Below are 12,324 nucleotides of genomic sequence, written 5' to 3' on the forward strand. Positions count from 1 at the left end.
GTTTTTTTTTGTCTTTTTTAAAACATGACAAGTAAAATAATTTTTCTCAATAAAGTAATATTTTTAAGTTTAATTCCCGTTGAACTTGTTGGCTTGTTTCTGACACGTAATTTCTTCTGACTGTACCACTTTGGTGTCTCAACTCTCAAGGCAAACTCATTTTTCCCCCTCATGGAGGTATGGTGTCCCAGCGGGGCCACTCTGCCTGTGTGTAATGAAAGAGTGCGAGGACTCCCCAGGCTTCTGATGCAAACAGCAGGTGTGCAGCAAGCTGTGATGTGCCCAGTGCCACACCAGGGCCCCGGGAACACACACCGCAGCTCACGGTTAATTAAAAACAACACCAAAAGCTGACTAATCCCCAGTGAGAGGGAGTGCACCACACTGTGTCAAGTGCTGAATCATCAGGGGACCATAATCTTACTGCGCTTACTTGAAAATAATGCCATGCTTTCAGTGGGAGACCCTCATTCTGGAAGCATGTCTCGTCATAATTTATGCATTTCATGTGCTAATTCACAATATAGGCTACATAATGTAAAGATATTTTATTAAATAGGTTTTTATAAACTTCAGGGAATACGTTGGACTCGGCACACGATTCAATCAATGTAACAGCTAAAGAAACATGTTTTAAAGCCCTCAATCATTGTGAAAAATTGCCTCTGCGCTGTCTTTCTCCCTGACTGGCTTTTATATATAATTGCTGAACTTTAGATGATGTTTTTGACTTTAAAAGGCACCAAAGGAGCATGTGATATTTGGCACTTTCCACAAATGGGGTACAAAATGGTGCTTGCAACTCTTAAATTTAAGTGAAAGGAGGTGCTTTGTCTTTCAAAAACGTTTTTCACCCATTTCAGGAATTCAAACTAAATATTTACTTTTTTATTATATTATTTTGTATTACAAACTGTTGCTTTGCACAGTATTTAATACACCTTATATTTTCCAAAGGTTTATTTAAAAAAAGATACACTTTACAGTAAGGTAAGGTTCTATTTGTTAAAATTAGGTAACCACACTAGTAAACCTGAACTAATAATGACCAATACTTCTACAGCATTTGTTAATCTTAGTACATGTTAAGTAACTAAGATTAATAATGCTGTATAAGTATTGTTCATTCTTAGATCATAACTAAATTAGGTAACTAATTTTAAGTAATGAAATCTTATTGTAAAATGTTACCAGTTTATTTTATGTTTCTAATAGTTAGTAGTTGTTCAGAAGTACACTAATGTTAAAAATTTTGGGGTCAGTAAGATTTTTTTTTTTTAATTGATCAAAATTGATAGTAAATACATTTATAAAAGCTACAAAAGATTTTTATTTTAAATAAATGCTGTTCCTTTTAACCTTTTAAAAACATGTATCACAGTTTCCACAAAAATATTAACTGTTTTCAATATTGAGAATAATCAGAAATGTTTCTTAAGCAGAAAATCAGCATATTATTATGATTTCTGAAGGATCATGTGACATTGAAGACTGGATTAATGATGCTGAAAATTCAGCTTTGAATCACAGGAATAAATTACATTTTACAATATATTACATATTATATTTTACAATATATTTTAAATTGTAATATTTCACAAATTTGCTGTTTTTACTGTGTTTTTTATCAAATAAATGCAGCCTTGGTGACAATAAGAAACTTCTTTCAAAAATCATAATTTGTATCCTATTCGAGGAAAGTGCTTTTTTTTGTCATTCATAATCTTATGAATGACAAAAAAAATTCATAAAAACGTGTGATCATCTATCAAAGTGAAAATAGTATATGTTTTGTTCATTTTGGTGCTTTATTTTGTGAAAATAAGTTGTACTAATTATTTCTGGGGTTGTTTTCATTTAAGGCTATTAAAGTTCTTATGATATTTCACAATGTCCATAAGTAAACAGAGCACTCAGCAAATGTATTCATCTATCATATATTTTTGACATCATCTAAACCTCATTAAATGGATTTATCTGTCTAGGCATTGCAATTTAAATATCAATTATGATACAAATTACATATTAAACTTGACTATAGTATGTCAAATTTTATCAGTAATATGAATGTATCTAGAAACTTCTTACTAGATATTTAGTCAGGGAATGGCTGTGTGACACTGCAGTGTTTGTTTCTCATACATCAGGAGTGCTAACAGTCTCAAAAGTAGTTTCTTCTCCTGGGACAGGTTCCACGGGGTCCTCAGACTCGGGCTCCTCCCTCTCCTCTGGGACCATCTCTCCTGCTTTGATCTCTTCTTCCTTCTTCTCATCGTCCTCTTCTGTGTGCTGCTTACTGATGTGCAGACCTGTGTTTTCACACCCCATGGCCTCATTCTTATCAAAGTCACGGAAATTGTTTCTTGCCCCCATGATGTATTTGCCCAGAATGTTGGCCTGGTCTGGCTCGCTTTTGCGCCGCCACTGCAGCTTCTGGTGGAAGTCCTTCATCTCGGTGTGCAGCCGGCCGACAACTTTATTCAGCTCGGTAATTCTGTTCCCGACATCTGAACATCACAATAACAGCAATTACAGTAATGGCAAAGACAATGGCAATGTTCAGAATAGCATATACTCACAATATTGCTGTATGAATAGTATACATTTTCTAAATGCATGAAATCCCTGGACAACAAACTACAAAGTGTTGCCAAAATGTTTTTCCTCTACTCCTCCTTTCATTAGACTGGGAGTTTTGAGACATTTTTACACAAAATTGGATTCAAAATATGAAATAACTACTTATTTCTGAGATACACTAGCATTTTTTTTTTTAAACAAATCTCCTATGCAAGGCTGCATTTACTTGATCAAAAATACAGTAAAATAGTAATATTGTAAAATATCTTTATACTATAATATTTTAAAGTGTTTCTGCCACAGAATAAAAATTAAAAAAAGAAACCATCGAACATTCTGTTTTTTTTTTTTCCTTCTAATTACAACGTTTTTTATCCTGCAATTCGGACTTTTTAGTCAGAATTGTAGGATACTGTTCCTACAAAATTCGCAATTGCAAGAAAAAAAAGTCAGAATTCTTAGATAAAGTTGCAATTAGCATATATATATATATATATATATATTCCATGCTTACATCATTTTAAAATGTAATTTATTACTACGATGGCAAAGCTGAATCAGTGTTGGGTGTAACGCGTTGGGTGTACTAAGTAACGCGTTACTGTAATTAAATTACTTATCCACTGAAAAGTAAAGTAAGGGATTACTGTTCATTTTTAGGTAATTTAATCACCGTTACTTATAATGTACTTGCGTTACATACTGTAAATTAGTTTAACAGTTCTGTTTAAATCAATATTGAATTTAAAATATAAATTTGTCATCTAAAAGTAAAAGTGAACGCTGCCTCTTTAAAATCGTTAGCTGTAGTGCAGTTGCGCGTGAGTTCGCAACTAAGAACCAGTTGGTTGCGTACTCGCTGTCTGAAGATGTCGGCAGAAGAGAATGACTGTTGTGCAGAATGAAAACATTCCAATTACTTCACTTTTTTTGACACAGGTAGGCAAGAATATTACGGTAAAATGTAAGCTATGTCCTAGGGAGGAAAAAAACTGCGCGCGCTCTTAACCAAAGCACACACACATAGCCGCCTCTCGCGAGTGTCAAATTTTCGTGGTTTATTACACATAAACGTTCAAATACACACACAGTTATGTCAAAATGCGTCTTGGCGTATATTCGCGTTGGTTATGTGAACAGTATGTGTAACAGGATATTGTCTCCGTCCATTAGGTCTTAGTGACAGCAGTCTTTAAAACACGCTACTGTCTACTATTGGCTGTCTGTATTATAAATGATAATCAAACAACAAAAGAAAAGCTTTAATAAGGATTAATCTATATTTAATTTATACAGTTATGACTATGCAGAGTTATTTTATATTTGATTATTCAATTTCTTTGCTTACTACTATTAGACCTACCTGAAAAAAAAAAAATTATATATATATATATATATATATATAGCAATGTTTTATTTGTATTTTTATATATTTTTTACCGTGGTATCGACTTTGGTATCGAGTATTGTGCACTTTTGGTGGTATCAGTACCGACTACTAGATTTTTGGTATAGTGACATCCCTATTTGTTACTAAAAAAAAATTAAGTATTAAAAAGTAAATAAAAGTATTATAGTATATGTTTTAATAAAGTTAAAATGTTTTCAAAAGCTATAAAAGGCTAAACTATTCCATGTTTGACTAAATTATTAAAAGAATTTCCTTTCTATAGTCTATCCAGTCAAGGTTTATAGGGATTTTAAGAAGTAATTAGTAAGTTACTTATTGAGTAATTAAATTACTTTTCAGACAGAGTAATTAGAAAAGTCTTTTAAATACAACATTGATGATATAATTAGTAATTAGTAATTAATTACTTTTTTGAAGTAACTTACCCAACACTGTTCCAGCAGCCATTTTATTTCAGGATTCTTTGATGAATAGAATGTTCAAAAGAACAGCATTTATTTGAAATATAAATCTTTTGTAACATTACGAATGTCTTTACTGTCACTTTTAATCAATTTAATGCATCCTTGCTGAAAAAAAAAATGTCACTCACTGAACTGCACAATAAGATCATTTGACTCATGTAGCATACTATTATTTAAAGTGTTTATTTTTGCATAATCCTTACTGTTTCATGTACTACTTTTCAAAGAAAAAAAAAAGTATGCAGTAGAGCTGCACAATTCTGGATAAATTGAGAAGCATGATTTTCTTTTCTTTTTTTCAAATAGAGATCACGATTAACAAAATAAACAAAATAACATGCGATTTTCTAGAGGTTCTGACAAAATGTTAATTGCTGCAGTCTATTTAAAAACAATTCAAATTAATCAAAAATATATTTTTATCTGTTTAAATGAATGTTTCAATGACTTGTTCATAAAGACTTCACTTGTTTCATTACTGGATGAATCAGCATTTTTGAATGAATCTTTTGAATTAATGATTCAATGATAAATAAATTTAACAGTCACTTGTCGCCACCTACTGGTGTAACAATGTAATTGCAATCTTTATTTGACATCGAGTTACTTTCAAAAGGTGATTTACTCTATTTTGATCATCTACCGTAGACATCAGTGTTTATATTCAAACTATAAACTTTTATCCCACTACTTCTGTGATAATTTGAATTACTGTAATACAGAAATAGCGATACTATGAGGTTGAAAAGACTGTTTGTGAAGCTGTTTCATACTTATACATGACAACTGCTATCTCTGGCTCAGCATCAGCGCCAATACAGATCTGAATGTTCTGCTGAGATCGTACATGTCAAAGGTTTAATAGACATAGCTAAAACGTCGTCATTCAGGAATATGTTCACATGGGTGTTTGTTTGCGTCAAGATCTCAAACCAACCCTTAATCGTGCAGCTCTAGTATGCAGTATATAGTGTATACTGAATTATGATACTGTATGCATTACAAGTGTTGTCACTGAACCAAAGACTATCGAATAACACAAAACACGTCACTCGTTTGTTATACCGGTTGCTATAGAAACAGTTAGACGCGCGTTTTCTATAGAGATGCGCACTTAGGACTGCGCATGCACATTAGCTTGATCGGCCTGAAAAATGCTGTTTTTTTTGTCATGATTCGAACGATTAGAAACAAAATTTATGAGACAGTTGTCAGATTTCATTGGTGATTTCAAATATGAAATTTAATCTAAAGCTTGGAGAATCTGATGTTTCCCCATTCAAAGAGATAGAAGCTGCACTTTCATGCCCAAGAGGCATTTCAAAGATGGCCGCCGAATGAAATGACTTGTCTTAAAGCAGGGGTGTCCAAATTCATTCCTGGAGGGCCACTGTCCTGCAGAGTTTAGCTCCAATTTGCCTCAACACACCTGTCTGGAAGTTTCTAGTATGCCTAAGACCTTGATTAGCTGGTTCAGGTGTGTTTAATTGGGGTTGGAGCTAAACTTTGCATTACAGTGGCCCTCCAGGAGCAGGACTGGACACCCCTGCCTTAAAGGGACTTTGACTGAACCCAAGATGGTCTGAAGTAGCTTAACTATCTTAAAACAAGTAAGCATTCAATAATCAGACTCTTATATTCATGTTGATTTGTAGTAAACATTATATTCTTTAATTACAGAGACTGTTTATCTGGAGAAGCTTGTGGTGAAGTGTCTTGCTAAAGGATCTCTAATTCTGGGGTTTGAACCTACAACCTTGTGGTTACCAGCACATATCTTTGACCACTAGCCTAAGCCACAGCACCCTGAACAGGTAATCAATTTTTAGGTAGTTTAATGCTGTATGTGTCACTCTTAAGGCTTTTTTTTTTCTTTTCTGAAATACTGCATGCTTTTGGATTATTACCCAGAGATGCTGAAAATATGACCTACCTTTACGCTTGCTCTCTTCAAACTCTCTGCGTGCGGCTTCGATGTAACGGTGCACTAGAGCCTTGGTCACCTGCAGGCGGTATGGCACTCTGCCCTCACCTTGACCTCCGCTGCTATTCAGGGTATTGCTAGACTAAAAAAAAGTATGAAAAACACCTCATCAGCCAAATTTAACCAAGAATTATGGAGGATCTAGAGATAGAAACCCCTTAAATACTCACCACAGATGTGATGGGAGGATATTCTGGGGCTTTCTTGTTACAGCAACAGCAAATCTTTTGGAAGATGCTTCTACACAAAACAGCGAGAAACATGAAGGTTATATCTGCTCCTAAATGATCTGAAGTCTGCGGTAAAGAACCTCATACAAGTTCACATACTCTGTATGGGAAATTATGCAGTCACTATACCAGGTTTGACAGTACTTAGCATTGCTTATGAAGGTGTCTTACCTTAAGACATAAAAGAGAGCCTTTGGAGATGGGATGATATTAAAGGGAACTGGCATAGTGAGACCCTCCCTGAAGTAACTGAGGTAGAGTTTAGAGCGAGCAAACTTCCACTCGACATCTGCATCATCCTGTGAGGAAGAGACGTTTTGTACGAAAGATACATAAATATGCTTAAAAAGATCTTCATTCGTATTCCATGGAGGTTTGAAGCAACATGAATCCTCATGTAAATAATGGTTGTTTGCTAAAACTGTTTCCTACCAAATCTTTTTTCATATTACACATGCTCACCTCAATCCTCTGAAATGAATTGGAGATCATGGCAATAAGCATGTTCAGGAGCACTATGACGATGAGCAGTGTGAATATCCCATAGAAGATCCTTCCTACAAACTCAGCCAGAGCATAATCAGGCATGTCTACATATTCTTGGTTTGCCATTCCAAACATGGTCCAGAAGAGGAAGTTAAATGTCTCATTAAATCTAAAATAAAAAAAAGAGACATACATTTATAAATCATCTCCAACCAAACACATGAAATTGCATGCAGACAAGTTATTAATCACCTGCCAAGATGTGGGGAAACAACATATGGGACGTATATGTTGTTTATTCCACACAAAAATGCTGTTCCAATAATCATGAGGATGAACATGAACCTGGAGAGTAAGAAAAACATTTGATGAAAGCAACTTTAATCGTGATCTCCTCTTGTAAACATATTGGATGTCCAATTGCAAAGACCAAACCCAAGATCTGACCTCATCATGTCATCGATCATTCTACCCATGGATATCTGCAGGGTTCCCAGGGATTCATGGGCCGGCAGAATGTAGGCAAGACGTGTGAAACTCAGCATGCTGGTCACGGCAAAGAGAGTCTCTGCAATCAGCTGAGGATCCTCTTGTTTCCAGTCCTCTCGTACTATTCAGAAACATGGTAAAATATATACATTAATAATAATAATAATAGTTTAAAATGTAACTATTTTTACATTATTATTATTTTATTTTAAATGTATTTTAAATACATTATTATTATTATTATTATTATTATTATTATTTTAAATGTATTTTAAATACATAAATAATATATATTTTAAAATAAAAATGAATACTAAATATTAAAACAATTATACTGCTATTACTACTATTACTACTAATAATACTTGTTATTGTAATAATAACAATAATAATAATAATAATAATAAATATTTTTATTAGAATTATTATCTTTTTAATTAAATAACAATAATTATTGTTTAATATGATTTATAATTATTATTTTTTCTTTTAAATAAAATAATAATTGTTTTTAAAATAATTTCAAATGTATAATAATAATAATAATAATAATAATAAATTTGACTTATTATTATTATATATATATAGCTTTCAGTAATATGTATTATTATATATTATATTCAGTAATAGTAAGGATATTATATGGATGGTTTTAGTAAATATATATATATAGCTTTCAGTAATATATTATATTCAGTAATAGTAAGGATATTATATGGATGGTTTTAAAGGTTATTTCACCCAAAAATGAAAATTCTGTCATCATGTACTCACTTCTTATGTCATTTCAAACCTGTAAGACTTTCGTTCATCTTCGAAACACAAATGAAGATCTTTTAATGAAATATGAGAGATTTCTGTCCCTCCATAGACAGTCTACACAACTACCACTTTGAAGCTTCAAAAAGTCATCCAATTTGAAGTGATTGGTTTAATCTAAATTTTCTAAAGAGGCTCAATCACTTTATATGATGAACAGATTGAATTTAGGCTTTTATTTACATATAAACATTCATCAGCGCACGCATCAGATGTGGTAAACGGAAGCTCAAGCACTTTGGGTGTACAGTAGTACATAGTAAAGCGCTATATAAATGCCTTATTCATTCATTCATTTTCGTGTGTTACACAGCACATTTGAGCTTCTGTTTATGTTAGCTGATCAATGTTTTTATGTGAATAAGAGCCTAAATTCAATCTGTTGATCATATAAATTGATTGTCCCTCTTCAAATTTGTGCCAAACTGTTCGATTCATATGGATTACATTTACGATCTCTTTATGAACTTTTTGAAGTGTCAAAGTGGTAGATGCATAGACTGTCAATGGAGGGACAGAAAGCTCTCAGATATGATTATAAAATCTTCATTTGTATTAAGAAGATGAACGAAAGTTTTGGAATTACTGTTTTGGAATGACATGAGGATGAGTAAATAATGACATCATTTTCATTTTTTGGTTACCTAATCCTTTAAGACAAAAAATGTTAAATAAATGTGAGATGTCACCTGTGTTGGTGAAATAGTCACATAGCTCTTGTGTGCTGGTGTCCTGACAGAGAAAATATCCCTTTAGCATGATAAGAATGCGCAGTGTGAAGGACGCCAGATACATGCTCAGCACCATCATATCCAGAATGTTCCATAAATCCAAGAAGTAACTCTTCAAACCCTCAAGCCAAACTTCCTTACACTCAAACCAGAAGAAACCTACCAATATAGAAAAATAGAACTTCCTTTTTAGATAATAATCATCTATCTATCTTAACTAGTTGCTTATTAGCATGAATAATACTAGCATTGGCTGTTTATTAGCACTTGTAAAGCACATATCAATGCCTTATTCTGCATGACCATCTCCAAGGCAATTATTGATTAGACTCTGAGATTTAAATGCCTTTTAAATGATTTTTCTATGGATTTTTATTTGGCAACACAACCTACCTGCAACCCATATCATGTGAAGAGAGTTGTGGAGAATGTTTTGCTTTCGGGAGGCGAAATCGCTACGGTAGATCTCCATGAAAATCGACTCCGCCAAAAGGGTGATGAGGAACCACATGTATGACGCAGAGTGTAACAGGAACTTAATGACGGGAACCTTCAGCAGTTTACCCAGCTGGTAGAACAAATATAAATATTTGAAATGCTTTGTATTAAGTAATACATTTTTAACCAGTAAACCTTCAAATTTACAGTGGAATTTAGCTGTAAAGTGCACTTATTAGATTGTTTTAATGAACAAAATGAACAAATATGCCTCCAAAACTCAAGTTATGTAGGCAGAAAAAAAAAAAGTCCCAATAATGAGTTGTACCTGTTAACCTGTATGAATACTGGGCACATCAGCCGTTAGCATTTGATTTCTTGATTATTATGATGTTATTTAACTATTATCACTACTGACTCAAATTTACCTTGGACTTGGGGGCGATCCAGTAGACAAGGCACAGAGCCGGCATGGTAATGAAAATCCCCAAAGACACCAGCAGTTTCCAAGCAGTTCGACTTCCCCTCCAACCGGACAGGCTCCCGCACCAAATGGAGGAGAGCACTTGCTGGCAGATGGGATGAGTCACAAACTAGACGAGAAAAACAAACAGTCAGGCCTCCCAGCCAACTGCCAATCAATCAGGCATCCCATACGGCATCAACACAGGGGTCAAACGACTGTGCGCTCTTGAAAGATGATGTTCACATGCCCTGTGTTTCTCCTCAGATCCATCAGTCTGTGTGGGCAGTGTAAGTGTACACCGTGTATTACCTGAACCAGGGTTATTATACTAAAACTAAAACCATAAAAAAAAAAATTCATTACTTGAAATAAAATAAACGTTAACTGAAAAATGGGAAAATATTTATTATAGATAATTGACAAAATTGACAATTCTTATTTTTTATGGAATATTTCAATATTTATTATAAATTATTTATCTGTGCGCATCATTATTTTTGTAATTCATGTGCCTTCATAATCTTCAATCAAAATAACTTCCCCTCCCTCTTGCAGCACATCTCTTCTCTTGTCTGATGACTTGTTTACTGGAGCGAGGGCGGGATCAACCTGTCACTCACATGAGATGCACCATTAGCAAACCACAACCATCCAATCAATTTACCATGGACAAAATCAGGTCCCGGCCTACCATTTTTTCCTGTTCAAGAGGTCATTCACTCGGATATATGTCACAATAGGGGAGAAAAGACTAAGACTTCCATTTTTCGCCAACTTTAACTTGATGTACTGAAACTAAAATGAAAATAAAAATAAATAAAAACTAGATTATTTTTTAAACATTAAAAAACTAATAAAAATGACAAAAACAACAAAATTACTAAACATTTAACTAAAACTAACATGAAAATGGAAACTATAAAAATAAAAACTCAAAATATCAATAAAAACTATAATCTCAATAATACTAAAATAACACTGACCTGAACTCCACAAACTATCAGATTTAACTTATTATTGATTTTATTTCATTTCATTTTATTTTTGAGGAAAAGACTTAAAGGGTTAGTTCACCCAAAAATGAAATTTCTGTCATTAATTACTCACCCTCATGTCGTTCCACACCCGTAAGACCTTCGTTCATCTTTGGAACACAAATTAAGGTATTTTTGATGAAATCCGATGGCTCAGTGAGGCCTCCATTGCCATCAAGAAAATTAACACTTTCAATGACCAGAAAGCTACTGAAGACGTATTTAAAATAGTTCATGTGACTACAGTGGTTCAACCTTAATGTTATGAAGTGACGAGAATACTTTTTGAGCACCAAAGAAAAAAATAAAAATAAAAAATATGCAGCTGGCAATGCAGGTCTTACTGAGCCATCGGATTTTTATGAAAAATATCTTCATTTGTGTTTAGAAGATGAATGAAGGTCTTACGGGTGTAGAACGACATGAGGTTGAGTAATTAATGACAGAATTTTCATTTTTGGGTGAGCTAACCCTTTAAAGGTGCAGTGAGCGATTTCTGAGAAACACTGTTGAAAGTGGATCAGACATCAGACCGAGTAGCACAACACATTAGTAGCCAATCAGCAGTAGGGGGTGTGTCCACTCATGATGGGGGAGGAGAGAGAGTGAGCAAGAGGGAGATTTGAAGAAAGACTGTAGAAAGAGAGATGGCTGAGAGACATTACAAAAGAGAAAAAGTCAGAGGAAAATCTCTAAAGAACAGAAGGGTTTTGATAAGGCAAGAGCTTTAGGGCCTGCATTAATATTGGAAAGCGCTGGAGAGACCTAAGCAGGAAGGCCTGAAAATGGACGCCGAGGTTGCATTGCTCCATGCTTGAGTAACATTGATTTTGCTATGTGTAAGAGAACCAAGATATGCTGTTGTTGTAATGTTAGCTAACAGGACAGTTTTGAGTGTCATTGTTTGTCTGGAGCTGCTGTGCTGCTGGCAACCAACTCTTGCTTGTGCAGTATATACTCTTGTGTACTATATGTTAATTTTTTTGTTCTTACTTGTCATTCGTTTGTCATCTTCACTTTATATTTTTGCGAATCATTAGTTTGCTTCGCTTCAGCAATGATAAAGAGACATCCACTCTTGCATTGCATGTTCATGCATTTTGGGATGGAGCAATGACTTGTGTTTGTGTTGATTTCAAATATCAACAGTGTTTCTCAGAAATCACTTACTGCACCTTTAATACAGATTTTT

At 33.9% G+C, this 12,324-nt stretch overlaps 1 protein-coding gene across 1 annotated transcript; it reads right to left on the minus strand.

Annotated features, from left to right (window-relative positions):
* Positions 1–1,627: 1,627 nt before the first annotated feature.
* On the minus strand, positions 1,628–11,183 carry trpc2a (transient receptor potential cation channel subfamily C member 2a). Its single transcript, XM_051864176.1, has 10 exons — positions 10,061–11,183; positions 9,588–9,762; positions 9,153–9,353; positions 7,603–7,765; positions 7,408–7,500; positions 7,132–7,324; positions 6,841–6,968; positions 6,610–6,679; positions 6,389–6,521; positions 1,628–2,507 (listed from the first exon to the last, which is right to left on the minus strand). Exons 1-10 carry the CDS (start codon positions 10,103–10,105, stop codon positions 2,137–2,139), a joined length of 1,572 nt encoding a protein of 523 aa, XP_051720136.1. The 5' UTR covers positions 10,106–11,183; the 3' UTR covers positions 1,628–2,136.
* Positions 11,184–12,324: the final 1,141 nt, after the last annotated feature.

This window comes from Ctenopharyngodon idella, chromosome 15 (assembly GCF_019924925.1).
Source record: "Ctenopharyngodon idella isolate HZGC_01 chromosome 15, HZGC01, whole genome shotgun sequence".
Classification (NCBI taxonomy): domain Eukaryota; kingdom Metazoa; phylum Chordata; class Actinopteri; order Cypriniformes; family Xenocyprididae; genus Ctenopharyngodon; species Ctenopharyngodon idella.